At 49.0% G+C, this 27,513-nt stretch overlaps 9 protein-coding genes across 9 annotated transcripts; 4 read left to right on the top strand and 5 right to left on the bottom strand.

The window, feature by feature from the left end:
• Nucleotides 1–1,048: 1,048 nt before the first annotated feature.
• Nucleotides 1,049–3,751, bottom strand: F9C07_2204292 (uncharacterized protein; the record flags this gene model as incomplete). Its single annotated transcript, XM_041286534.2, has 2 exons — nt 1,049–1,702; nt 2,531–3,751. The coding sequence occupies 2 exons, from the start codon at nt 3,749–3,751 to the stop codon at nt 1,049–1,051; spliced, it is 1,875 nt and encodes a 624-aa protein (XP_041148074.2).
• Nucleotides 3,752–5,433: 1,682 nt separating this feature from the next.
• On the bottom strand, nt 5,434–6,823 carry F9C07_8887 (uncharacterized protein; the record flags this gene model as incomplete). Its single annotated transcript, XM_041286525.2, has 2 exons — nt 6,716–6,823; nt 5,434–6,666 (listed from the first exon to the last, which is right to left on the bottom strand). Exon 2 carries the CDS (start codon nt 6,568–6,570, stop codon nt 5,434–5,436), a length of 1,137 nt encoding a protein of 378 aa, XP_041148073.1. The 5' UTR covers nt 6,571–6,666; nt 6,716–6,823.
• Nucleotides 6,824–10,314: 3,491 nt separating this feature from the next.
• Nucleotides 10,315–13,863, top strand: F9C07_8886 (hmg-CoA reductase; the record flags this gene model as incomplete). The annotated part of the gene is made up of 4 exons (XM_041293215.1): nt 10,315–10,656; nt 10,718–11,077; nt 11,127–13,462; nt 13,524–13,863. The coding sequence occupies 4 exons, from the start codon at nt 10,315–10,317 to the stop codon at nt 13,861–13,863; spliced, it is 3,378 nt and encodes a 1,125-aa protein (XP_041148072.1).
• Nucleotides 13,864–14,965: 1,102 nt separating this feature from the next.
• Nucleotides 14,966–19,420, top strand: F9C07_2285226 (cell polarity protein). The gene is made up of 2 exons (XM_041293214.2): nt 14,966–18,103; nt 18,159–19,420. Exons 1-2 carry the CDS (start codon nt 15,713–15,715, stop codon nt 18,558–18,560), a joined length of 2,793 nt encoding a protein of 930 aa, XP_041148071.1. The 5' UTR covers nt 14,966–15,712; the 3' UTR covers nt 18,561–19,420.
• On the top strand, nt 19,421–21,061 carry F9C07_2285225 (peptidyl-prolyl cis-trans isomerase). Its single transcript, XM_041293213.2, has 5 exons — nt 19,421–19,511; nt 19,736–19,963; nt 20,153–20,322; nt 20,392–20,498; nt 20,556–21,061. Exons 2-5 carry the CDS (start codon nt 19,780–19,782, stop codon nt 20,740–20,742), a joined length of 648 nt encoding a protein of 215 aa, XP_041148070.1. The 5' UTR covers nt 19,421–19,511; nt 19,736–19,779; the 3' UTR covers nt 20,743–21,061.
• Nucleotides 21,062–21,325: 264 nt separating this feature from the next.
• On the bottom strand, nt 21,326–23,016 carry F9C07_2285224 (Ctr copper transporter family-domain-containing protein). The gene is made up of 4 exons (XM_071510748.1): nt 22,340–23,016; nt 22,228–22,258; nt 21,664–22,138; nt 21,326–21,539 (listed from the first exon to the last, which is right to left on the bottom strand). The coding sequence occupies exons 1-4, from the start codon at nt 22,475–22,477 to the stop codon at nt 21,503–21,505; spliced, it is 681 nt and encodes a 226-aa protein (XP_071364566.1). The 5' UTR covers nt 22,478–23,016; the 3' UTR covers nt 21,326–21,502.
• A 37-nt stretch (nt 23,017–23,053) lies between these two features.
• F9C07_1692829 (uncharacterized protein) lies at nt 23,054–24,026 on the bottom strand. Its single transcript, XM_071508320.1, has 2 exons — nt 23,861–24,026; nt 23,054–23,757 (listed from the first exon to the last, which is right to left on the bottom strand). Exon 2 carries the CDS (start codon nt 23,604–23,606, stop codon nt 23,151–23,153), a length of 456 nt encoding a protein of 151 aa, XP_071364565.1. The 5' UTR covers nt 23,607–23,757; nt 23,861–24,026; the 3' UTR covers nt 23,054–23,150.
• A 1,690-nt stretch (nt 24,027–25,716) lies between these two features.
• Nucleotides 25,717–26,004, top strand: F9C07_8881 (uncharacterized protein; the record flags this gene model as incomplete). Its single annotated transcript, XM_071511835.1, has 1 exon — nt 25,717–26,004. The coding sequence occupies one exon, from the start codon at nt 25,717–25,719 to the stop codon at nt 26,002–26,004; it is 288 nt and encodes a 95-aa protein (XP_071364564.1).
• A 364-nt stretch (nt 26,005–26,368) lies between these two features.
• F9C07_8880 (exoribonuclease complex, subunit Rrp41) lies at nt 26,369–27,249 on the bottom strand (the record flags this gene model as incomplete). Its single annotated transcript, XM_041293205.1, has 2 exons — nt 26,369–26,879; nt 26,951–27,249. The coding sequence occupies 2 exons, from the start codon at nt 27,247–27,249 to the stop codon at nt 26,369–26,371; spliced, it is 810 nt and encodes a 269-aa protein (XP_041148068.1).
• Between the last annotated feature and the right edge of the window lie 264 nt (nt 27,250–27,513).

The raw sequence follows: 27,513 nt of genomic DNA, 5'->3' as shown, positions 1-27,513 counted from the left end.
ACGACCAGTCAAGGGATGAAATGACAGTCAACCCGTCCCGACAATCCTCGTATTCAACCTGCCCACCCTCAATGATCAGCACACGCTAATCCCCCCATGAGTCTGAGCGACCAGCCAACACGGTGGGGAATGCGATTGGGATCTCTGTCGATCAGCGCTCTTCGTCTGGCGGTCATGGATACAGTCCCTGGGTCTAGCCAATTGTTGGTGTGGCCGAGACCACTAACCCTAATATTAACATTTTTTAAGGGTCGTATCTTGCGAGTCATAGTTCACTTTTGTTCCTGAAGGGTTTAGGCTGAGGCTACTATTGTCTGGTACTCTATGGGGAGTTTTACGAGCAGATTAAAGTGTGCGTGGGTGTGTTTGGGTTGCACCGTCTCTCGTGTCATGTCAACTTTCCATCCATATATGAAGAACTCTATCTGCGTGTGTTAAGGGGCTTTCCTCGAGTCCTTCTTTTCTCTCTGTTTCTCGCATCTATACAAAACTCGACTCCATATAGTCCTAATCCCCACAATATGTACATCGACACCCTTTTCCCGAACGGGGTCTATCACGCTCTTCTCCCCCGACAAACCTACGCTTCCTGTTGGGGAGGCGTAGGACAAGGAGAATGTCGCGGCTCATCTAACTGTATATCCTCCTCTCCTTCCCCTTAGAAACCTCGATACTCCTCCAGAATGTGCCAAAAGCTAATCCACCCCAGGCAAAGGACTCGTCTACACAAACCAATGCACCGATAACAAAGGTGACGAGGTATGTCCTTCCCCCCAAAATTCACAGAATCACTTCCCACCCAAAACATCCCCCACTAAAAAGTAAACATCCAACAAACTAATACAAATGACAAACATAGTGCTGTCTCCAACGTCGCTGCACAGTCCCCGAAGGAACGGGTTACTGTCGAGACACCAATAACCAAACCTGCGATGGAGGGACTTACTTCGCCGGATCGGCTGTATATCTCCCCTTCTCTCTCTCTCTCTCTTTCTCTCTACCTGCAATACTCCATCTGCCTACCGTGTATACTTAGCGAACAAGGATACTAATGATGACAATAGCCCTCCTGGCCGTGTCCGGGGATAAGCTCCATCCAATGTTGCGTGACATACGACAACATGACAAACGGGACCTCGACGACGTCCTCCGCATCTACATCTTCTACTTCTCCAACATCGACATCAAACTCCACTTCCACAACTACAACACCATCGACCTCATCGCCAACCACGTCAGCGACAGCACCAGCCACACAATCAACACAAGGACTCTCGGGGTCCCAGATAGGAGGGATAGTCGGCGGTGTGGTTGGCGCGGTATTCCTCCTGGGAGTTATTGCCTTGTTTCTTTTCTTTCGAAGGCGGAAGAAAGACGGAGATGTTGTACAGGAGGGTCCGGATGTCCAGGGACCTGTTTCGGCGGCCGATAAGCCGGTTATGGGGGAGGATGGGGGGAAGGATGTGCCGATGCTTGAAGGGAGTATGAGGCAGGAGATGGATGCGCAGGGGGCGGCGGCGCTGCATGAGATGGACGGGGTTAATAGTGCAGGGGGGTTGGTTGGGGTTGGGGGTGAGAAGCGGGCTGGTATGGTGTCGGAGTTGGAGGGCCAGAGGACGGTTGTTGCTGAGTTGGATGGAGGGTCTGTTGTTCGGGGTTCTGGTGGGTGAATTGTGATGGTGTTTGGGAAATGTGTATATACCTTTTCTTATCTTTCTTTCTGTATCTATAGTACTTGTTCATTGAGGGGCTCCCTTAATAATGTGCATGTGTGTTTATGACCTTTGCTTGTAGGGCTTGGTTGGTGATATATGTGTATGATTGTATACTTGGGTGGTTAGGGTATGAAACATATTATATGAAGCTCTCACATACAGTGCCACTTCTTCATCCTAGTGACCTCCAATTGCTGGAATCTGCTCAGTTGAGAGGGAGGAACATGGGAGAATGAAAGTATAGATTAGTAACAATATGAAGCATCATTAGTTCTTCCACATATACTATACTGGATTCTCATTCCCGTCCTGAAACATAATCAGACGATGTGTCAAATCTAATGCATTATGCGACGCCGACGCTGAAAAATACAAAGCATAAACATATTTACAAACCACAAAAACCTAGAGCCTGATGTGACGCTACATTGCCAGCACTCGACGCCAGCAATGTCTTCTCGCAAGACAGCGATCATATCATGCATGCACACTCCACCCCTACCATATAACCGACTCAGCGGGTCTGTCCGCTGTCATCATATAGAATTGAAAGTTCCAGCCTGGGAACCGAGAAAGCAAAGAAATTGTTGGGTTTTCGTGCCGTTGCTCAACCGTCTCGAGATGCTCAAGCAAGCGCACAAGACACTCGCCCGGTACAGATTCAGAAAATAGGGCGATGAGTTGGCCCTACCACTCTGCATGACAGGTCTTATTATGAGTTCCTGCGTACCCCCACAAAAATGGACATATCACGTCTTCATCGGAACGGCGACATGCTGTCCGTCCTGCTGTGTTTTCTCCGTAATTTGCTTCACCGTATCAACCCCTTGCTCGTTGTCATCCTTCTTCTCGCCATTAGCGACATAGCTCGGGTGGTCATCCTGAGCGGGTGCCATCGCCTGGTGGATTTCGGTCGAATCGTGGTTAGGGTGAGTGTCGTCCAAGAATTCCGGATCACCATTCAACGATGTCAGACCCCCTTCTATATCCCGAAGTAGACGAACGAATTCTTCGGGCACCAAGCCACTTTCCCCAGTCCGCGGGTCCTCCGCAACAAGCCAACCTTGGCCATGCCTATAAGAAACGAATATTACCTGGCCCTCTGTCAGGGGAAGTTCGTTTTCGTGTTCCCTAGTGAAATCGAAAAGTGCAACCGCCTTTCCGTGCATTTCTTCATCCGGACATCCTACAGCAAATTGGAAGTCGCCATTATACCGATCATCAGCACACCCATCCTCCGATTCATATTCCACGTCAGGGCCATAGCTTGCATAGTTCCCATATGTCCCCGCATATGAGTATCGGCTCTCATTTACCGGGTAGGTGACATACTCGCCGCCAGGGCCGTCATCTATTTCATCCTCGTCATTCACATAGTATGTCTCGCTTCCGTCCGCGTTGGTACTGACATACATCCCACGATCAGTATCTCCCAAATAACCTGTGGCCCCTGGGCGACTAGGGCTTCTCTTTCGCCCTCCATTTAGATCTGTGCCCGTGGACTTGTTCTTCCGGTGGCGAGGTGCAGAAAATACCGGACTATGGAGATCTTCATCCTCGCTGTATGGTGGGCCGTCACCGAACGACATAGCGGGGAGTTGTTGGTGCCCGTAGCTGTGGTCGGTGCTCCATGGCCCAGTTGACCACTGTCCCCGCGAGCTATCCCACGGAGCCGGAGGATCGGACAGACGTCGCTGCTCACTCACTGGGGTTGACACCCCAGACGCACGTGGTGGCAATGGACCGTAGTGTAGGGGATGGATTGATGGGTATGCGAAATCTCGTACTAGAGCATACGGCAAGCTGGAATGGAAGACGGGGAAAACATGCGAACCGGGGCGCGACCGGTTTTGAGAGGCTAGGGAAACGTTGGAGTGCGTGGAAAGGCGGTCTTTCGCATATGAAGATGATCGCTGACGAATGGGTCGCTTGACAGTGGCATCCGTGACGATGGGAGGTAAGACCGCTAGATTGGACGCAGAGTCATCCTGCTGCGGCGGAGGTGGCGATGCCGTAGAAGTCATAGTTGTGGTCATGGATCTCGTCGGGGAAGATCCAGTGCTGAGAACGATTGTGTCACAGATTCGAAATGGGGCAAGAGAATTCGGCTGTGATCGCTAGGGCAAATTTCGAAACATTTACACCCTAGTTTGGCATTGCGATCGTCCACCCGCGACTCTACTATAACTCGGACAGAAGAAGAGTGCCTGTTGTCAACAAGCAGACGAGAGATGATCTTCACCAAATAAAGGGATGAGCCAGAGGAACAACAACGAAGGGAGCATGCGACTTGGAGGGGCACTGGCGAACTCCTTGCGTGCAAGCACGATCCGGGCTGGTGCTATACTGTGGAGGCTGTGCTAGAGGTCTATACCAGGACGCAGATACAAGAGTCACAAGAGGGATAGTAGACACAAAGGGAGCGATGCGGACAATGGGTCTGTTGACACACACACCTACAAGAACTCACAATCGGCGGTAGGTGAGAGCGCGGCTATTGATCGTGAACCACCTCGGTATGGTTCACAGGGTAACGTTCTTTTTCGATGGTAGAATAGAAATTAAGGGAAACCTCCGAATCAGCGACAGGATTCGAGAGAGGGGGTCAGTAATGTGGTGACCAATAACCAGTGGGTGCTGCAAAATATGCAGTTTCAAGCGTTTCGTCCCGCGCTTGCTGGTCGAGCGTAAAATGGGGATTCTAATTATAGCAGCAGAGCAAAGCGCCGCTGTCAGTGATGGCGACTATGGACGAAGTAACTATGGCGCAAACTGAATAAGGGAGCGTTAACGAGGAAATTAAAAGTGTATAAAGGAGTATGTGCATGACAAGACCTGCAGGATAGGATAGGATAGGAAATTGGACGGTGGAGGAGGGACCCAGCGTAGAAGAGGCTTGTCGGAGATTACTTACGCTTGAAGACTGGCCTTGAAGCGTTAAGGATCAACGAGGCGCAGTCGGCTGCGTTGTGGAGTTCTGCTGGCACTGGGAGATTAAAATTATTCGCTCACCAGGGCACCGGCAGACGCAGGGAAATAGCTGCAGGGCAAACAAGCTATCCGGCCGAGGGTCTGAACAGCTCAACAAGACGTTTGGATCCCAATTGTAATGGCAATGCCCATGGCCAACAGCTTTGAGGCTTAGAGTTATTTTCTCTTCGATGCGGGCACATGCACGTGACACACGCTTAGCGTGTTTCAGAGTCAAGTGCCTTGAACCATTCCTGATTGGTCCCCGAATGCCTCAGGTACATACTATGGACATACAATACATACTCTGTACATTCACCAACCTCCTCGCTTCAATATTCAAGTGGCTGTCACCGCCTTACCTTGCATGTTCAGGGAAAGTAAGGGGACGAGACTCAGTTCTTCTTTTCACGGCTGGGAAACCTTTTTCTTCTTTCTAGAACCAAAACAAGTTTTGTTATCCAAAGGAGGTTTCATCTATATTGCAAGAAATCGCAATCTTTCGGTTACAAGAAGTATTGCATGTAAGAGAAGAGAATGGTTAAAACGGATACCATGGAATTCCAGGTGCTCTAGTAGGTCAGGCCTGCCTGACCGGGTCTTGGTCATAGAAATACTTTGTCTATATTCTTTGTTTCACATCTCTCGCTCGTCCGAAGGACCAAAACCAGCCAACCACCAACAGAAGCTGAAATTCCAAATCAAGCCGCAAATATCCAGATGCAAGGGGCACTTTCTGCATCTCTCTTCACTGGGGGCTCGCACTAGCGGAACAGCCAGGAAAGACAGTCTTCATCATTGTCACGAAAGATGTTACTGTTACCCTTTGTGGAGCCATTGGGTCTTGGACAGGCGATGTAGGAGTCGCTGCCACGGTAGGTGAAGACCAAGAGCTGCTGGATTTTATGACTGCTTGCGAAGAGCTTGGCGCCGCGGGCCCATGGCCGCTAGGTGCCATCGAGACTCCAGCTATCGGCGAGCTTTGCGCAGACCCAGAAGAAGCGCCAGAGCCAAAGATGTCTGCAAGCTGGGATGGGATGGCAGCGTTATTCAAGGATTGATCCTTGACATAACCTGCCGCCACATGCGACTGGGCCCCTGTATTAGCTACCACATCAACGTCAATGCAGGTTGTGTATATTTCCTGCTTTCCTTTGGGCAAGTTCGGGTCCACACCAGGAAGTGTAGGCCAGTCCCAGACCCAGTAGAGAGTGTATGGCTTCCCGGATGGTGCATTAGATGGCAGCGCAATGTCTGACTGACACCATAGATTGACACCCATTAACTGATCTGCGGTATGAGGGAATTCCGATTGGCGTTGCTTTGATATACTGTCGCCGTTGACCTGATAGCAGCGGCCATCATCGAAGTTTCGCGTTGCCAGGAGCACACCACGTTTGTCGCCTCCGGTACCATCTTTATTCCATACCTTGTGCACGTCCATTATCTTCTCATCTTCTTTCGGTTCTGTTGTTCCGTATACGTATACTGTCCCACGGTTTTCAGGCTTCCCCAGCTGATTCCCCGGCTGTGTGACATGGCCGTTTTCCTGGTACCGGAGGGCAATGGCAGCGCCAGCGCTTGCCTGCAGTCTTGGGCTCCCTTCGGACTGTACTTGCTTCTGTTGGGTGTTCTTACACAGCAAATCAGTTGGGAGTAGCTCATTGCGACCGTCTGGGACCAAATTTTGCATCTTAGAGTCGCTGTATCCAGGGTCAGAGCGAAGTACGTTCCCTCTTGAATACCCTGGAGAGCCGACAAAGGTGCCATTCGGTGCGATAACCATGAGCTGTTCGACCCATGAATGAGCGACGACAGTTGGGGTTAGGAAGAGGAAAGAAAGCAGCCCCAGGCCGCTTTTCCAGGTAGTGAGCTTGAGATTCATGCTTTGGATGCTTCTTTGCAGTTGTTGTTGGCTTAAATTTCAGAAAAAGAATGTAACAAATACCGGCCAGCGGAGTATATGGATTTCAAAATCAGCCTAGGCCATGAATTAGTGAGAATATATTGAGCAACTAGGGAATACTAACACGGCTTAAATACTCATAATGTCTTAGGACTCTCTTTCTTTTCCGAATTTCCCTTTGTTTTCTTTGGATACAATTGGATTATCTTGGAGAAACAAAACAATCAATTCCTGGATATACCTTCCAAGGGGGACAATGCCGAGTTTTCAACAATGAGACATGGGAAATCGGGTATTCACCGAAGGGTATTGACAATAAATACACATGAATGAAAGTGTTCTTTGGGGGACCCTACTCTGGCTTGCCAATGAGGATTCTCAAGCAAGTTTCCATCAATCAATAGCGGTGGAATATAGGGATCCTTGCGGTGCCCACAAGGGGGCACTCGAAACAGAACGGATAAGGAAGAGTCTATAGAGATATCAATAGTAACAGCAGACCCCTACGCAGCGCCAAAATATTTAGAAACTCCAAAGGAAAGTGTGGTGCAGATGACCACAACCAATGAATAGGTCACTCGACGTCATCGCTCAGGCACAATCTGCTTCTCGATGTGTTACGAGAGTATGCGAATCAGGCACCCCTCGTCCATTAATCTAGTCTCCTCAGAGATCCATTAAATTTGGACCAACACGATAGGGTATCCTGGAGTCTCAGGAGCCCTTAGACTCGTTCCATCTGCGCAACATTCCTCTAAATAGTAGCGGCGCTTACCTGCAGCGGTTGAGGCTCCCATGGTCTCATGAGCCTGGGCATGATAGCATGGTAATCCCAGTGTTGCAGAAAGACAAACAATGGGAGCATCGACATCACTCATTGGCCATGGTTATGTACCGTAGCGCTAAGATCGAAGTCCTTCACTGAGATCTCGAGATTAACGCTTTAAGGCGGCACAGTCCATCCGTTGCCAAATCTGAAACAGAGCTAGACACCTGCAGACTAAGTATATCGAGGCACAGGGAAAACTTAGGGTATTACCACAGACATTGGGCGTCCAAGCGCCGAGACATATTGGCAAGACATCTCTTCAGCCCCACTTTGGAGGGGACGGCGCGAATGGAAACAACGCAACCTGCCTTGACAGCCACGACAGGTACTTCTTCAGAAGCTGGCTTAGAGTTAAAAATAATGCAATCTAATGCTCTGTCGATCAATACTAGTAATAGTAGCAGGGAGTATATATTATCCTTTCGCTGCCGTATGTAGGTGTACTCTGATCTTCAATTGTGTTAATGTTGGAAACGTTGCCGCCTGTCTATAAAGTAACAGAATGACAGTCTGTCCTTGACCACTAGACCATAAGAAAGACTTCACGCATATGGATGGATAGCGTCTGCTTAAGCCCGATCCGGCATCGGTGCTAGAAGTCCTCGTTCGGCCTCGCATTCCTTTCCAAGGTGCTTGGCGCGGACAAGAATCTCCACAAAAAAATCGGTATTCATTGTTTTGGTCTTCGGCTCGCTTGTTTCTCTGGATCAATTGGTCCCCAAGTCAGACGCGTCTTTCGGCCTATCAGTGTATCTAGAGGGTTCCATTGTCGATGACCAACTTGTATTGTTCATCCCGTGGCACAATCGTAGAGAGTGACATTGCACAATGACTGATGGATTTGTGCCAACCGACGTTGGTTTGGATGCAACTCCAGTCCAATTGAGAAGGTCAGCCACCCTTTACCATTATTTGTCTCGTATCTAGATCAGCTGGCACAGTTGCTCTTCTGCCAACCCCCGGTTCGGGCCTCCAGCTTTATTTCTCGTCTTTCTTCAGTGAATCGGTTTCTTCCTTGTGGTACAATACCCGAATATACCAGGCAACTAAATTTCAAAGATAAGAAATACACTTAGATGGGGGTCTTCACTTTCCAGCTGGACCATATAGGAGGGATGATTGGAGGGAGATGAAGAGATTGATTAGATGAGAATGTGGGTATCGTGTTATCTCCGACGGATCAAGACTCCTCAAGTGGATTGCAAAGGATGGAGTAATTTATTGTTATATAATATACACAAAAGCAAGCCCCTTGGCTTTGTGCCCACTTGGATTAATCCGTCCCACTGGAACCCGAGATGAAGAGGACTGGGAGGCAGGCTTGAAAGCTGTTCAGTGGTGACTTTGCTGGGATACCATGGCAAAAGGTGGAACCGTCTTTTCAGTTACATAAGAATTGACTCTCACAAGTACATACCTAGGTAGTCAAAGGTTGACATCGGAATCGGAACGTTATGTGTTTTTTTTTTGTCTATTTTTTGGTCATGCGGTTTTTTTGGATTTCTTTTTTTCTTTTTCCCTCATAGAAACCAGTACATAGAATAATATCTAGAATGGCATATCCATGATCTATGGATCTACAAACTTTGAACCCTATAAGGGACTTGGGTATACGGAGTATGGAAAGTCGAACACCTGTTTTCGGTTCAAAAAATCCGGCCCTTATTGGTTTTCTACCCAAGGGACGCCGGGACTTATGGTGGGACAAACGATTCATCGGCAATGACAGCCATTGGGGTTGTGTTTCCAGCTCATTGCGATCTGGACAGAACCCTGTTTTTTTGGTTGAACTGCTAGGTATGCAATGATTCTGCGAGGGGTAAGAACCTTGCCCTATAGAATAGTCGATACCCCAGTGTACTTAATCTTTTCGGGAAACGAAGAGGCCAGGAAGAGGATAAAAGAGCTTCACCGAATGGTACTCTCTGACCTCAACATGACCCTCTCAGGGTTTATAAAAGTCACTAGATCCGTTTAGTCTGGGTGGTATTCGGTGGGTTCCCGATAAGCCGGTGGTCAAGAAAAAACCACCCAAACTAACTAGTACTGTAAACTAAGAGGGAAATTCTCTAGTCAGCTCCCGTCTTACCTTTGGGGAATTTCTTATATGATCTCTCCGCCATTTCCTCACGCAGTTTCTTTCTTTCTTTCTTTCTTTCTCTCTTTCTTCCTTAATTTCTTCTTCTCTTGTCCGATTTATTCTTTCTACCTTTCAACCAACCTTCTTCAACAGGGGGGAAAGTATTGAATCTTGTTACCTACCACCACCAACCTTGGTACTTCCATGTATTGAGGGTAATATATCCGCCCAACTTCATCCTCATTGGCTACAGTTTTCCATCGGCGGCGAAAGCCCCGGGTTTACTTAATTCCAGCGCGCGTTTTGTGTGGCCTCAGCTGGAGCTCGTCCCAACTTTCAACTCTTCAGGGGCCGAGTTTAAAAAGAATTCGCCAGTTGGGAAGAGGAATTGAAGTGTGCCATCCTTTTTATCTGAAAAGATATTCCGCACTGGACGGGGCTTCCTCTCTCTTAATTGTCAATTAGGTACGTTGGTGTCGTGATCCACCGGACCCTTTCCCCTAAAAAAGTTGTACGGAATAAATAACTGACCGCTGCCTATCCTTTTTTGCCCCTAGAGCCCCAACAAACCCGCTACCGACCCCCTTTCCTTCTTCTCCCTCCATGCGATTGTCCGACGGCTGTGGAGAAGTTTTCACCATTGGGACAACCCGTCTATATTAGGCTTGAGTGAAGTCTGAGACAAGTCGGGCGGTCTATCCTGCGGAGACGTTCTTTTCCCTCCGGACCGTCGATTTAGCAGAACTTCTCTCGACACGAGGCCCTCACCGCCCTCTCTGTTTTGTCGAACTCGTTGCCTTCGACCACACCCAAGATGGCGGCGACTTTGATCCCTCGAAAGTGGCGTGCAACTGACGCTGAGGGTGACACCCAACCGAACTGGTTAAAGCGCCAGGTCGCCGGCGGCTTGCAATCCATTTCCCGCCGGGCATGTGCTCATCCGATCCACACAATCGTCGTGGTTGCCTTGCTCGCTAGTACAACTTATGTCGGGTTGATCGAAGGGAGCATATTTGATAGCATTAGGAACCCCAAGAGTGTCGCTGGTCAGGTTGATGTGGATACACTCCTTCAGGGAGGCAGGAATCTTCGCCTGGGAGAAAGCACGTCCTGGAAATGGCAGGTCGAAGATTCCTTGAACCCCGTCGACGTCGAGGTAAGAAACATTTTCCTTCCGCAATACATGCATCTGAATACTCATTGTATTCCTGGACTAGGCTGCTCAGCATCTTGCATTGACCACCTTTGTCTTCCCGGATTCTACTAGGTCTGATGCTACTGGTCCCATTGCCGATGAAGTTCCAATACCCGCCAACGCTTCTGCGCAACAAGTTCCTCATACTCCAAATCTATTCTCCCCGTTTTCTCATGATTCGTCTCTCGCGTTCACTCTTCCGTATGCTCAGGTTTCTCAGTTCCTGAAAGCGGTGCAGGAGATTCCCGACTCCTCGGCCGACGAGGATGTCGGTGAACAAAAGAAATGGATTATGCGGGCGGCCCGTGGACCCGCCACTGGTCCCCGGACAGTTAAACTCTGGCTCACAGATGCATGGAGTTCTTTCGTGGATCTGATCAAGGTACTACCCATTGGCCCTCAATACTCGTGTTGTTGCTTACACACATCAGCATGCCGAAACGATTGATATTGTCATTATGACTCTGGGCTACCTGTCGATGCATCTGAGCTTCGTCTCCCTCTTCTTCTCTATGAGGCGCTTGGGCTCGAAGTTTTGGCTCGCGGGTACGGTTCTTCTGACTGGCGCTTTCGCATTCCTGTTTGGTCTCCTCGTTACGACTAAACTCGGTGTTCCCATCAACGTGCTCCTCCTGTCGGAAGGACTCCCGTTCCTCGTTGTCACCATTGGGTTCGAAAAGCCGATTATCCTTACTCGGGCTGTGCTCAATGCTTCGGCTGACAACAAGCGCCGAGGTGGTGCTGGTCCTTCCAGCCAATCGAGCCCGACCACTGCGAAGTCCATCCAAGACTCGATCCAGACCGCAATCAGGGAACAGGGCTTTGAGATCGTCCGGGATTACTGTATTGAGATCGCTATCCTTGTTGCTGGCGCGGCTTCGGGGGTGCAAGGCGGCCTGAAACAGTTCTGTTTCCTGGCTGCTTGGATTCTGTTCTTCGACTGCCTCCTGCTATTTACCTTCTACACGACTATTCTTTGCATCAAGCTTGAAATCACTCGCATTAAGCGTCACATTGCGCTCCGTAAAGCTTTGGAAGAGGATGGTATTACGCACCGTGTCGCCGAAAATGTGGCCTCAAACAATGATTGGCCTCAGGATGGCTCGGAAAACAGTGACACCAGCATCTTCGGAAGGAAAATCAAGTCAAGCAATGTGCGTCGTTTCAAGATTCTCATGGTTGGAGGTTTCGTCTTGATTAATGTGGTGAACTTGTCTGCCATTCCTTTCCGGAATTCCGCTCTGGGCCCTGTTCCGTTACTCTCCCGGGTATCCAATGTGCTCGCGCCTACTCCAATTGACCCTTTCAAGGTCGCTGAAAACGGTCTTGATTCGATCTACGTGACTGCGAAGAGCCAGATGACCGAAACTGTTGTGACTGTCATTCCACCAATCAAGTACAAGCTCGAGTATCCTTCAGTCCATTATGCTGCGCCAGGAGATAGCCAATCCTTTGACATTGAATACACTGATCAACTCTTGGATGCTGTTGGTGGACGCGTGATTGAAAGTTTACTGAAGAGCGTCGAGGACCCGGTCATCAGCAAATGGATTATTGCTGCGCTCACCCTGAGCATCGTATTGAATGGTTACCTTTTCAACGCGGCACGGTGGAGTATCAAGGAACCCGAGGCTGCCCCTGCACCCAAGGCCGTCGAGCCGAAGGTTTACCCCAAGGTGGATTTGAATGCAGACAGCTCGAAGAGAAGTGCAGAGGAATGTGAAGTATTCCTGAAGGAAAAGCGGGCGCCCTATTTGTCGGACGAGGATCTGATTGAGCTTTGCTTGCAAGGCAAGATTCCAGGGTATGCTTTGGAGAAGACCATGGAAAATGAAGACCTTATGAGCCGCGTTGATGCCTTCACGAGGGCAGTCAAGATCAGAAGGGCTGTGGTATCTAGGACCAAGGCTACGTCTGCCGTTACAAGCTCTTTGGAGGCCTCGAAACTCCCTTACAAGGACTACAACTATACGTTGGTTCACGGTGCATGCTGTGAGAACGTTATTGGATATTTGCCTCTGCCCCTTGGAGTTGCTGGACCTCTTACTATCGATGGCCAAAGCTACTTTATTCCCATGGCTACCACTGAGGGTGTATTGGTAGCAAGTGCCAGCCGTGGTGCCAAGGCTATCAATGCAGGTGGTGGTGCAGTGACTGTCCTCACCGGCGATGGTATGACTCGTGGTCCCTGTGTTGGTTTCCCTACCCTGGCACGCGCTGCCGCTGCAAAAGTTTGGATTGACTCTGAGGAGGGTCAGAGTATCTTGAAGGCCGCGTTCAACTCTACCAGCCGCTTTGCTCGTCTCCAGACTATGAAAACCGCTCTTGCTGGTACATACCTGTATATTCGTTTCAAGACAACGACCGGCGATGCTATGGGTATGAACATGATCTCCAAGGGCGTTGAGAAGGCGCTTCATGTGATGTCTACAGAATGTGGATTTGATGACATGGCCACCATCACCATCTCTGGTAATTTCTGTACAGACAAGAAGTCTGCTGCTCTTAACTGGATCGATGGACGTGGCAAGTCAGTTGTAGCAGAGGCCATCATTCCTGGTGATGTTGTCAAGAGTGTGCTCAAGAGTAACGTTGACGCGCTGGTCGAATTGAACACCAGCAAGAACTTGATCGGAAGTGCAATGGCTGGAAGCTTGGGTGGCTTCAACGCGCACGCATCGAACATTGTCACTGCCATTTTCTTGGCAACTGGTCAGGACCCTGCGCAGAATGTGGAAAGCAGTAGCTGCATCACTACTATGAGAAAGTAAGTTACAGGTTGCCAATGTTCACGATTCACATCAGTGTACTAATTGTCATGCTCCCAGTCTCAATGGTGACCTTCAGATCTCCGTGTCAATGCCCTCAATCGAGGTCGGAACCATTGGTGGTGGTACGATTCTTGAAGGACAGTCCGCTATGCTTGACCTACTCGGTGTGCGCGGTTCCCACCCCACCAACCCTGGCGACAACGCCCGTCAACTTGCACGGATTGTTGCCGCCGCTACGCTTGCAGGCGAACTGAGCTTGTGCTCTGCACTTGCTGCCGGCCATCTTGTCCGTGCGCACATGGCGCACAATCGCAGTAGCGCTCCTACACGGTCATCAACTCCCGTCTCGGCCGCTGTTGGCGCTGCTCGGGGATTGACTATGACGAGTTCGAAATGAACGAGGGTCTAGGTGGCCATTTGTTCCTTTCGCTGCCTCGTGACACACTACCGCCAATCCCGCTGCTATGTAGCAGACCCTCTTCCTGACTCTCCTCCCCGCATTCCTTGTATATTCAATGATACCCTATGGTTCTTGGTTAAAGGCCCTTGTGTGTAGGGTCACGCATCTTTTGACTCCTTGGAGGCTATTGTATGCTTTTCGGTTTTAACGTTACTGTCCATGTGACGACCAATAAGCGGAGTATGGGATTATGCTCGTCGCCATTCTTGGCACGCAGGGGAAATGAACATGATAGAAAAAACGACTTCAATGCAATAACAAGAAAGAAAAAGAAAAAGGGAAAAATAAAGATTAAGCAAAGGAGGGATAAGCCGACCAGGCATGTTAATTGGAAAGGCTAAGAAATGATACTTCTCAGATGTATGTATATTGAAATAGACAGAACATTAACCCAAGGAATACAACTGTTAATAATAGCCCTCTCTTGATGCCTACTAGGGCCTGTGAATACCTACTCCTAAGTGTATGTATAACCCCTAAAGATCAGTTGTATTGTATTGGTTAGGTATCCGGAGTATGGGGCACGTTGTCTAGCGAAATAACTAGTTGGGCGGAACAGAGTTTGGAGCCACGGTCTGGACTCCCGCCTCAGGCTCCAACTTTCAACAACTAAACCCCCAGTAAACCTCGAACCTCAATCGTATTCAAAGTGAGAAATGCATGGTGGTCCAAAGTGAAGGAATGAAAGAGGCGATACAGAGTATTTATTGGCAATCGGTGAATTTCCTTGTTGTCTCAGGAATCCTCGGATTCTACGGAGTAGGGCGGTGAATTTATTCGGGAAAAGTGATGCGTACAAGAGCACCGCCACAGCGGCACTAATTGATCTGTTCCTGCGGGTGGTGGAACTAAAACTACGCCCGAGCTGATGAATGGATGTACATACTTGTACTCCGTAATGCCCGGTACTGTACGTATTGGTGTGGTTGAATACAGTCTTATGTAAGGCTTATCTTGGGAGCAGGGATGCATGGAGCAGGGGTCATCAATTCACATATATGTACTCCGTAAAAGTATCCCTATCTAGGTATTTCTGAGGACCACAGTAAAGCCGTATGTTTTAATATCCATCCCTTCTTTTGCTTCCTCTGTTGTGGTTATAGTCATATCGATCCGTACCTAAGGCACCTACTACAGTACAGTAAGGTAGCATACACCCCGTGCCGCATACCTGACTCTCTTTCTCGGGCCGTACTAAGTGTAAAATACTATCATTTCCGTTTCAATGTTGGTCTGGGTCTGTCTGTCTGTTTCTCACGCTCGTTGTCTCGTTCTCTCCCTTCTTCCGCCCGTCCCCAGTCCCCATCGGTCCTCCACTCCTTTGGACTTCGGGACGTTGGACTTTGCTCCTGTGGCTGTTGACTTGGCTGCGTTCGTGCCCTTAACTTTTGTCCTTTTTTTAATTTTTATTTTATGTGATATATCCTTTTTGTTCTATCCGGCTGTGTGCGTCTATGGGATTTTGTTATCTGTCTGCTATTCTGCCATTAATTCCGTCGGTCTACGCACTGTCCTTATCTCTATTGTTGCATTGTCTATTGGCTTTCACATTATCAAAACCATTCGCTGTTATTCTCCGGACAGCCTAAGAGTCCTCCCCGATATCGTCAGCCACCAATTAAATTATCCTTATTTTCGCCATTCGGCTCTGCCTATCGCCCTCTTGTGATCGCAATCCCTCGAGATCTCGAATGCATATCTGCAGGACCGCTATACTAAGGAGGTGAAGGGTTGCCCCGAGCGAGCGGCTGCAGGAGCGACGCGACTGCCGTCATTGTGACCCCCTATGAATGGTCATTCAGGGACTATGTCGCCTGTCTCAGTGGACGGTAGTGACTGGTCTGGGATCAATCAATACCAGAAGCCGGACGGGCCATTCTCGCCAACTTTATCGAGTCGCGGTAACCTAGCCACACCTCCGATTTCAGGTGCTGCTAATGGGCCAAATGGCGCTGAGTTACCAAATGGGACATTGTCAGGACGGATGAGCGACTCGGGAAACCCGCCGTCGCCGACCTCTGTCGCGGCGCGGTCGAGCGACGGCACATTGTCGGATCAACGTAGTAAGCGATACCGCCAGATGGAGGAGATCCTAAGAAATCATTATGTTGTCTTGAAGAGGTTTCTTAGCGCACCTTATCGAGAGGACCGAAATGGCAGGCCAAGCAAAGCCAGGGACAAGTTACTCAGACTATCAGCGACCCAGTTCCACGAATTGAGCACTGACGTGTACGACGAACTACGTCGACGGCAACAAGCCATGCCTTCTCCCAACCGTCCTCCTCGTCCCGACGTCCCTCCATTCTTACCGCCCCGACAAGATTTCCATGAAAAGCGCAACCAGGCTCGCCAAAAACTAGCGTCGCTGCAGCATGTCCGTTTTCGAGATCTGGCTACGGATGTCTACACTGAGTTGGAGCGACGGTTCCCCCAATTTCCGGAGAAAGAATCCCGCAGAGCAAGCCCAGCTCCTAGTTTCCGTGGGCACCCATCGAACGGTTATCCTTCGCCGAATGGGTACGGTCCCGGGGGATACCCTCCGCCTCGTTCACAGTCTCGAGGCCCGCCGCGGAGGGGTTACCCATCAGGAGGTCCTCCCGGCAGCCCTATGAGCGGCGTATTTCCTCCCCGGCAAGGATCCCTAGGCGGGCCGCCATCTGTCAATGGCGACCACGGCCCCATGGCGAAATCGTTCCAGAGCAACACGATTGTGCCCAATAAAAGTACTATGGTGGAGGATGACGACGACATGACTGGTGTAGACGATGACTATGACGCGCGGAGTGATGCTTTCGCCTTGGATGCGGTTCTGCAAAGCAGGAGAGGAACTACGACGACTCTGGGAGAGGGTGAACGAAAGCTGTTGGCGGACACCCAGTCCCAGGTGTCAGTGCTCCAGGAGAAGGTGAACAAGCTCGAGGAGCTACTAAAATCAAAGGATGAGGAGCTCTCTAAGCATCATGGCGATCAGACTAAGGTAGATGAGCTGGAGGATTTATTAAAGGCAAAAGATGAGGAGCTGTCCAAATACCAGGAAGGGCATAAGAAAGCCCAACTTGGTGAGTCTGAACGTAAGGATTGGGAGGATCTCAAGTCGGATCTAGAAAGCAAGATCTCCAAGGCGGAGGACCTGAACAGTTCATTGCAGACGGAGCTGGATAAAGTTCGGACGGAGCATGATGCTATGGAAAGAGAGCTACGAAGTCAAATTGATGGCGCATCCCGAGAGGGTGCTGGGGATGCCGAACTGCAGGCTCGATTTGCTGACCTTGAAATCAAGCACAAAAGTTTGCAGGCCGAACTTCAGGAGCAACAGCAAGTCACGGAGGAAGTGAAGCGAGAAGCAGCTGGCTTTCTCACGGAAATGAAGGCCTTATCGGAACAGAGCCATTCGAGATGGGAACACGAAGAGCGGCTGTCCAGTGAGGTTCACAGACTAGAAGAGGAGGTCAAGCAGTGGAAAAGCCGGTATGCCAAGGCGAAGACCCAGTTACGACACCTGCGAGCATCCTCAACGGGCATAGAACTCCGTTCAGATGTCAACGCGATCGCAAAAGATAACGCATTTCTGCAAGAAGATGGTCTTGTTAAGGATGTTCATGTGACAAAATTCCAGATTTCCATCGATGAACTACTTCGGATTGCACGATTCGACGACTACAATCTGGTGATGCAGCAGATTAAATCAGTTGTCATCGCCGTCCGTCATGTCCTCCGTGACGTCGAAGTGGCTTCTGATCGCGAAGATAGCTTGTCAGCTTCCCACACCAAGGCTACTCGGAGAGTCTCTGCGACGGCGAATAATCTTATAACTGCATCTAAGAACTTCGCTAGCTCATGCGGTCTCTCGCCAGTCTCTCTTCTGGATGCCGCTGCGTCGCATCTATCAACTGCTGTTGTTGAGCTCATCCGCCTTGTCAAGATCCAACCTTCCCCAGCAGGCGACCTTAACGAGGACGATGAGGAACAGCTGGCTCACATGAAATCCCCCGATTACTTTAGTGTTGCGCCGAGCCATGGCAGGTTCAGTAACAATGGGTCTGTCTACAGCGCCATGAGTCCTCCATCTAATCACTCTCGTAACCATACGGAGTCTCATGCTGCCAATGGAATGACAGCAGCCACTAAGACCAGCTACCCCGGACCCTCTAGAGATCACGAGCTTCAGGAGCTCAAGGTCAGTATACCTCCGATTATACCATTTACAGTGTAATGCCTAATATTGTCTGCAGCTTTACGTCGAAGACCAGACAGAAGGACTGGTTCAATCAATTCAAGCTCTTGTTGCCAGTATCCGCGCTGAGGATGGCCTGACCACCATACGCACCCACGTTTCTGCCATCTCTTCCATCGTTACCAACGTCTCCTCATCCACGGAGCATTTCATCCATAAACCGGAGGCCAACCCGGTGCTTCGACAGCGCGCTGGGCCAATCATTGAGAAATTGGACCAGTATAGGGCCCGTTTAATGGGGACAGCAACTGAGGGCGAGGAAGCTACTAGCGCCGAACAGGTTCAGGTCATTATAAACAAACTCCCACCTATAGCTTTTGAGGTCGCCAGGGAGACAAAGGAGCTGGTTCAACGACTAGATCCGGTGGATCAAGAGGAATCCGAGGATGACTTCCGCTAGTCGTGCATCCTTCATATTCAGTCTTGGGGGGCTTTAGCACTTTCTTCTCGTTCAACGTTCTTCTTCCTCTTGTTGTTCTTTCTGTTTCATCTTCTCTTCCTTTTCACCCTTCTATCTATATCTTCACTTCATCCGCGACAGCCCAACCAAGCTGCGTACATTATCTTGATTTGACCGCGCCCTCACAACTGTTGATTTTGCAGCTTCTTTCTTGCAGTTATCATGCATGACCACGAGCAACCATGTGAAATGAGTGTTGAACTGGGTGGTATTATGACCTTCTTTTTTTCTTATCATATTAATGCTATATGGAATTTTTGTACTCTATTTTATTTTATTTTAGCTTACCTTTGTTCTACCCTTCTGTGTTCATTATGTACCATTGGCTCACTTCTGTGCCACTATTGCTCGATTAGCGCTCTGACTTTCTCAACGTCTTCTGCTTCTTGCTATTATTCTTTGATCCTCATGTTTTCTCTTTTTACTCATCTTTGCCGGACAGCACAAGTGTTGTCTAAGGGGTTTCGACCATAGCAATCTAGCAAGCAATCTTGTTCCACTTCCATTGTTATAGGATCTATTATCGTATCAGGCCACTGGTTGGGAATAGGTCCAGGTTTTGAAGGAGATCAGCCAAGTGTGTGGGACTGTGTTACGTTCGAGTGGCATGCAATGACCCAATAGTGTGGACTGTACGGAGTAGCGGTATGCCTGTCTCTTCACGTGATCTCAACGGAGCTGTAGCTTAGCTTCCGGACCAAAGATTTTTCCATTAGAGTCTTGGAAGTTCTCGAAGCCTGCAATTGAGGATTATATAATCCAGAGCTTCCGGGAGCTTTCTTTGCTTGGATATTTTTCCTTAACCACTCTGGTTCCATTGCTTTCCACGCAACCACGCACCCGCAACTCGTCCGTGTTAATTTGTCGCAGTTTGCCTTGTATATCTGAACTGTAAGTAGAAAAGATTACCTAAAGTCCCGGTGAGATGAATTGGCCACGGCGTTGGGTCTGGTTGCTTCCATCCAATGCTGTTCCTTTCCAATCCCTTAGCCCAAAGTCCACCCCCAGGCTAAGGGAGAGGCCAACCAACCATATGGCGGCCTGAGGCCACCACACCGGGCTGGGTTGCATGTTTGGCGCGTATCGGCTAACGGAGTGGTTTCTGGGCCCCGCAGAATTTCCTTGTCCGTGTTGTCCCGCTTGTGCCCCTCCAGCAACAATGTTCTCCCGAAGCCTGAAGTCAACAACAACCCCACTTTGCTCGTCTTTCGCTTCTCGTCCTCTCTTCAATTGCAATCAGTCCTCTTTCCTCTCTCTTCGTCAATTTCATCAAACAACCGCAACAATGGTAAACACCAAGGCATTCTTTGATGTTGAGTACGCCCCTGTGGGCACCAGCGCCAGTAAGTCTCCCTGCTCTCCTTCGCTGCTGTTATGGTGCCTTGTGGGAAATTTGAATTTACCCCTCTCCCATCTGGCCTCGTCTACGTCTGGGATGCCGTGAACCCAGGGAATGCACTTTTCACCCCCCAATCCCTCTCTATAATCCCATCTCATTCTCAACACTTACTGACGATGACTGTTGCGTATAGAGAAGGTTGGCCGCATCAACTTCAACCTCTACGAGGATGACGTCCCCAAGACCTCTAAGAACTTCCGTGAGCTTTGCACCGGGAAACACGGCTTTGGTTACAAGGGCTCCACCTTCCACCGTGTCATCCCCAGTTTTATGCTCCAGGGAGGTGACTTCACCCGTGGCAACGTAAGTATACGCTCTTTTTGCGGCCGTATCTGCCCCAGTTTGGAGTTGATGCCAACTAACAGTTCACAGGGCACTGGTGGTAAGTCCATCTACGGTGAGAAGTTCCCTGATGAGAACTTCAAGTTCAAGCACGACAAGCCCGGTCTTCTTTCCATGGCCAACGCTGGCCCCAACACGTAAGTTGTCTTTAGCTCATGTCCATTAGCTTTGGTAGTCACTAATTCTCCATATAGCAACGGCTCCCAGTTCTTCATCACCACCGTTGTGACCTCCTGGCTCGATGGCAAGCACGTTGTCTTCGGCGAGGTTGCCGATGCGGAGTCCATGAATGTTGTCAAGGAGATTGAGGCCCTTGGCAGCAACTCTGGAGCTCTCCGCTCTAACGTCAAGCCCACCATCGTTGACTGTGGTGAGCTGTAAATATGTCAAGAGGAGGACAATAAGGAAGCCAATTTGTGAGAGGAAAAGTGCTGACCTTGAATGCCTGACCTTATGGGATGGATTAAAAACGGCCTGTGGCTTTTTCGTTTCCCTTGAGTGTGCTACGGGGTAACGGTGGTATCCTGTTTTCCTTGCGCGGTGTAATCTAGAGTGTCTATCGACATATTGCCAACCTTCATCATCTTCATGACCTATTCTTCCCCTTCAATTTAGATTTATGGTGCAATCAATAATGAGTATTGCTAGTATACAAATATGTCAAAATTCTGGTTGCCTGGCCCAAGTTAGTAGACGCGAAAGGGAACCCCGCTCGCCATGGTGGGGTTCTGACTTAACCCTCGTAATCGTATCCCTGGTCCGCCGCAGCCCTAAGTCATTCAACCTTGTTTGATACACCCTGGTTAGGTTATATAACCAGGACGTCTCACATTCTTCCCAGGTTGTCAGGAACACTTATCTAGATTCAAGCATCTCTCCAACTCGAATACTACGCAGCGTACTACCGCAGACTTTCATCTATATGGATCTAGTCTACCCAAGCTATACCGGAGCTGAACAGGGATCTCGTGAAAAGTGGTAGATTCAATTGTACCATAGGCATGAAGACACACTTGATAGACATGTAGCAAAAAGAGAAACCCTGTCATTAGCATCACCATACATCGAATATCTGTATAGGTAAATGGATATCAGAAGCAGAACGACATTCAAAACCAGCATTTCCTCGCACCACACTAAATCATCCACAGCATTTCGTCACAGCGAGGGCATCATTCCTGTAGACATTATCAGCATACATCCCACAAGCCACATACTGAAAGAGGATATAAAACGGAGGTAAAGGACACAAAGGGCACAAAGAAAGAAAGACAGAAAGAAAAGAAAAAGGGGCCAACCTACTCCTTCCCCAACTGCAACGGCTCCCAAGTAAACAAAAACGAACCCAAAAACGCCCCAATAAAGATACAAATAATAATGTACCCATTAAAGTACATAGCAAGCAGCATGATAAAATACGCCACAGCAAACTGCAACATATGCATGAGGGCGCGGATCAGCTGTTCAACGAGAGTAGGTCGGACGGGGACATCAGCGGCCGGACAATTGGGTGCCTTTCCCGCGGAAGGCTGCGCAGATGAAGAGGCTTTTGTGCCTGTGGCGACATCTTCCGCGTCTGAGGCTGCGGCTGGGGTTGAGGGTTGGGATTGCACGGTGAGGTATTGGGCTCTGAGACGGGCGCGACGGAGGATGAAGGCGTCGTATTCGCGGCCAACGCGACGGAGGAATTCGAGACAGATTACTAGGAGGATGACGCCTATGCAGGAGCCGGCGAACATGCCGTTGGAGGTTATGTGCCATTGTTTGGAGAGGAAGCCTTTTGGTTTGGGTTAGTGGGTGGTTTGTTGGTGGATTGATGGTTTTTGTTTGGGGGTTAGGGCTTCTTGTTCATCTTGGAGTCCTTACAGGCGTCTTTGACGGTCCAGTTCCATAACATCTGGATTTCTTTGTTAGTTTTCTGTTCGCTGTTTGGGGTTTCTATGTGATTATTAGGGACTTCGGTGGATAGTTAACGTACTGAGATCTTGCAGCTGTTTGAGCCGCCGTGCATACCTCCCATGCTCATTGAGTGGGAGGCCGTACTCGAGCTCATGGCTCCTGTGGATGTTGCTGTGGCCATGGACATGTCCATCATCATGTCGCCGTGGGCTACCATGATGGTTTATATTATTTGTGGAGGGTCTGAGAAGGAAAAGATCTGGGGATTGAAGAAGTCAGTCAACTCGCGGGTAGTACTGGATACCCAGTCACGGCAGTGCTGAACAATTCTACTGAACTGGACTTGGGTTTTAGAAATACGAAGAGAGAACAAAAGAAAGAAGAGAAGAAAAAGGAAATGAATCCTTTATCAGACGGCAGGGCAGGGCCATTATGGAAGGGTATCAGAATAGTCATAAGGCAGGATTTTCGTTGAATTGGATCCGCCATGTTACAGGATGCCATTCCTGCTCGAATGGCCTCATTGATGTCTTGGGCAGACAAGAAAATGGGCCAACGCTGCAGTGATAATACGAGAGGAGTAAACCTCCCATACTATACGATCCCTGCAGTGGCCAATCAGAAGGCTATGTTGCGCGCGGAATTGAGCAGATTTGTTGATAGGGGATTCGCTCTGGCCCGGAAAGTGGGTTCTTCTAGCTATTTAGCGGGCCTTTTAACACGACCCCGAAAATACATTACTTTATATAATAGATATTGAAAGGCTGTAAACATCATAAAATATATTATATACTAGAGTGAAGTACCCTCCCCTCCCCTCCCCATACCCGCTGCGGGTAGATGAGGTTAAGATAGACGCAGAGAATGCTGCAACTGCCTCGTTCCGCTGATCAGCTGTCATCGGGGATCGGATAACAACATATGGTATAGAAAGAGCGAAGACCTTCTTTTTCGAAAAGGCGGGCCAGGTAGCGAAGCTTTGCGGATTCTGAGGCAAGGTAGATCGCCTGTCCAACTCTAGTTGGAGGCACCAGTACTCGGGTGTCTTTTCGTGTATATGCGTAGAAGAATGAAAAGCCAAGGTCAGGACGTTCTAGGTGCTTTGCTATGTAGGCAGAAAACCCCTTCTCCTTAGCCACCGACGTTATAAAGTCGTATAGCATTGGCGAGAATGCCAGATGTGTAAGAATCCGGAAGATGCTCCAGTCTATTTTGCCAGCGACTCCCTGAATGTTATCGGTGCCCTCAGAATTCTTCTCACCCTTTTTCAGCAAGGGAATAAGTGCACTATATGCAAGATCGTGCCGCGACTGTATCTTTGTTGGCAACTTGAGATCAATGGTCATGATCCGTCCAGGCGGAATGTCATCTCCAATGATAATTATTTTTTTTTTTTTTTTTGCCTTTCGAGTCCATTGACACAGCGTCGCCAAAACGACATAGGTGTTGCGGAAAGAAACCACTTATATGTGGCTCTGAGGGTTGCGACTGATTGATGTATGTACTTTAGCCCTAATTGTCTTGACGGCATATCCCTCGTCACAGATCACACGGTTAAATTTGTCTTGTGATAATGACCTGCATCTGATTTCTGAGTCATATTAATATTAGAGTCCTTCTCATTATCTTCATTCGTGTTCAAGGGCACAAGGGGTCTCTTTGTAAAAGTAGAATAAGTTGAACGTACAACTGTTGTGCCGGTAGAGGGGTCTTCGAAATCGCATTTATCTAAGAATGCAATCAATTCGTTGACATTGTTAATAGTCAAATCCTAGCGTATCTGATCTCCGGTATGCACTGAAGAGCCATAGAAGACTTTCAGGCCCAACAAAGGCCCCAACACCATCCGTACCGTATTGATCCAGTTCTGCAGAACCCCACAGGGCATAGGATCAGTGTAGGCTTGTTATTTCGCTCTCTAGTCATATATATACTAGAGAGAGAGCTAGGAGGGTCTTGTCTAGTCCACACCAATCTCCTATTATACCCCCCTTTATACTTGATGTCTCCTGGCTGATTGCCCATGCTAGGCCATTGACTTGCCGTGGCTTTAGAGAAATCTGTTCCATGCCTGGCCTTTTATTCAGGAAGGTAGGGAATATGAAGCCAGGGGATGAAGGTAAAGAAGCCAGAGGATGGAGGAAGAAGTTTTCACTGTTGATCTTGAAGTGAATGTATAGAAATGAAACACAAGATACTGCTTGGTTGATGGATCAACCAAGCTTGGGAGTTCAACCTTCAGAGCTAGCCCAGACTGCCAGCCACTGGGAAGCAATAAATAAAATGGTAGGAGTAGACAAAGGATAGTCCTATTACTCCTTGTACTGCCCTGGACGCCTCTTGGTCCCGCGGACTGCGAGTTGCCTGAGTAGGATTTGAGTCGTGTGCGGGCTGAGTGATGGGTGTTATCGGTTTCCTTCTCCGTTCTCCCAATCATTAGTAGGAGATTCCACTGTTCTTAGCATCAATTCTAAGATTCTTAAGCAAGACGTTAACACATAATTGGATCACATGGGCGAGGCATGGGAAAGCTAGCCTTAGATAGAATGATGATTATCTACGGTACCCACACCATGATAGTACCGCCTGTATCTAGCTAGGAGAATTAATGCGAGCTGTATGTATCTATGTGTGTATATATTTTATATACATACTCGGTCGTCAACGACTCGGGAAGAGCCAGGTCTGAGGCTGTATTCGAGGATAATGCAGAAGCACCATGTGGAACCCAATTCAAGACGTCCTAACAGCCCAAAACCTATTAGCTAATCCTATTCAATAGATCGACCTTAGTGATAACGAGGTCTCTTTCACTGGGCCTCCCTGTGAATATGTCCAGGTCCTTCACCCGATGGAGCCTTATCACGGCTCGAATGCTAGAGTCGATTGAATTCGGCACGTTTTACTTCTACTTGGGTACGCTCCTCCCTTAGGTTATCTCTCTACATAGTACTAATTCTCTTTCTGGCGATCTGGGTGTACTGTCGCGCGGTGCTTGATTGCTACAGGCTCCCAAGTATATTGGAGACTCAAAGTCTACGGGTTGGGCCTAGAGATATCCCTCTCCGGTGATATCTAAATATCCTCAAGGGTCATCTGTTGAAGCAGCCGCCTTCGAGAGCATCTTGTACTGTGAATATTCCGTTATGGACCTCAATACGACACGATGGTGCTTTGACCTCAAACTTCTCAGAGTTCCCTTCAAACTTTTGCCTCAACGATACCATAATGTCTCGATTCATTGCCCCAACCCCCGTCCGTACCAATATTTCGAATTACGACGGATAATCTACTTTTGCTGCCACCCTCCTATGCAACCGACATAGGGAGCATGAGATTCTCGAATTCTCCAATGTCAAAGCAGAAGATTTCGAATTCATTTCGTCGGATCAAGGTAGACCACTGAAATAAGTCAGGTTCACATACAACTATTTAACCAAGGGCCTCACAGTAAAGATGCTCGGGTTTGCCCACAAGTTAATTGTGGAACTGTTTAAACTACGAATTCATGATAAGCTCGTCGCTCTCGACGTCGAAGAAGACGTCTACCCCTCTGGCTCATTTTCGAGCAGATACGGAGATTGGGTAAAAGAACCGGACGGCTCGTGGATGTCTGCCCTCATCCAAGGAACGGGGCGTGGTCCTCGAAGTGGGCACATCGGAAACCGCTGGAAGACTAGAAGGGGATGCACGTGGTTGGCTGGAGTCCCCGGAGTCATCTGTGATAGCGTGTATAACGATTAATCTCGAGGAAGATCATGCGGTTTTCGAGGTCTGGCAACCTGGTTGGAGGGTATACCAACTATCGTCTAGGAACTCTTTGTGTCCGGCTGTAATGACACATCGCGGCGAGATTGTCAACGAAGGAGGGCTCCAGGTTTCCGGATAGAGGCTCGAAGGCTCGAGTGCCGTTGCCACGGACGAGATACGGTTGGGTGCAGATGCTGGTACTAGTAGACTCCCGCGGTCATACTAGCGTCATGATGTTATGTAGATAGTGAAACACTGGAAAACGAAGCAATTTAGAGATATTTCATTATTCATAATAAGAGGTCTAACAGGGACAACACTGACCCGCATGAAACGCGTCACGATCACCTATACATGGCTACCGTAACTTGTTGGACCCTTTGATGACACCCTCCAAGATCTCTCGAATCTGATTACAGCCATCAATCCCAACGGCAAGCATCGTCTCGACATACGTGCAATGCACTTTCGAGTCCATGTTCAACATGGACACTTTCATATCTTCCTCGTCGTCATCCATCGCATTCTCACCCACCGGGACAGAGGTTGTAGTGCCCACGGTGAGGAAGGGGAGCTCCTGCTCCTCTGGCAGAGACAGATCCAAAAGCGGATCTAGTTCGTCGTTTCGAGGATCACGGGGAGTAGAAGCACTTCCACTCATACCAGCTGTGCAACCACAGAGTAGGCCTGGCATGGGGATACCTGCATCTACAAGTGCTAGGGTGCAAGCATTGATAGCAGCAGCAAGCAGAGAGCCATCGGCAGATAGCACTGAAACATGGATGCTGATAGTACTGTGCGGATAAAGGTAGGTGTGAAGATGAGACTGGAAAGCAGCCCGTAGAGTAGTTGCAATGCGCGAAGATTGCCTAGTAAAAACAGATTAGCATACTTCATGAGCAATAAATAGCATTAGTATCAATCGCGTTGGTATGCATACTTGTCGCTTCCTCCCGCCCTTCTCTTGCGATCAACTCCCGCGAATCCAGCGACGTTGACATCGACTTCCACCACTGCTCCCGAAGAACCTGCTGCACCACCGGTCGCATCTCCTCGGCGTCCTTCCGCAGGACCATGGACTGAGCACATAATAGTTGTATTTCCCATGGCCAGATAAGACGAACCAGAACTGGCCGGGTTTGTGGAGATCTGCGCTTGGAGAAGACGAAGCTCGTTCCACCGGCGGCCATCGAGGCGCAGTTTGGTTAGGGGGTACGTAGTCGAAGTATCGAGAGGCATATTGAGGGATGAGCCGTCGACTTTTTCGTCGGTTCAAGGCTTTCTAACGACTGTATATGTCTAGAACTCCGTAGTATCTAGTAACTTGTTCTTCGGAGAGCGGGCGACAAAGCGACCGTGTATTGACAAGACAGTTAACTAATCGGATCAGAAGATATATATCCGAGAAGCCCAAAAGGTATTTCCTCGCGTTAACCGGACTAAAAGGCACAATGGCTGGTTTTAGCAGAAGAGACGATAACGGCGGCGGGGAATTTGGATCGG

This window comes from Aspergillus flavus, chromosome 5 (genome assembly GCF_009017415.1).
Source record: "Aspergillus flavus chromosome 5, complete sequence".
Taxonomy (NCBI): Eukaryota; Fungi; Ascomycota; class Eurotiomycetes; order Eurotiales; family Aspergillaceae; genus Aspergillus; species Aspergillus flavus.
The sequence above is the reverse complement of the archived record's forward strand: the minus strand, read 5'-3'. Positions and strand labels throughout refer to the sequence as shown.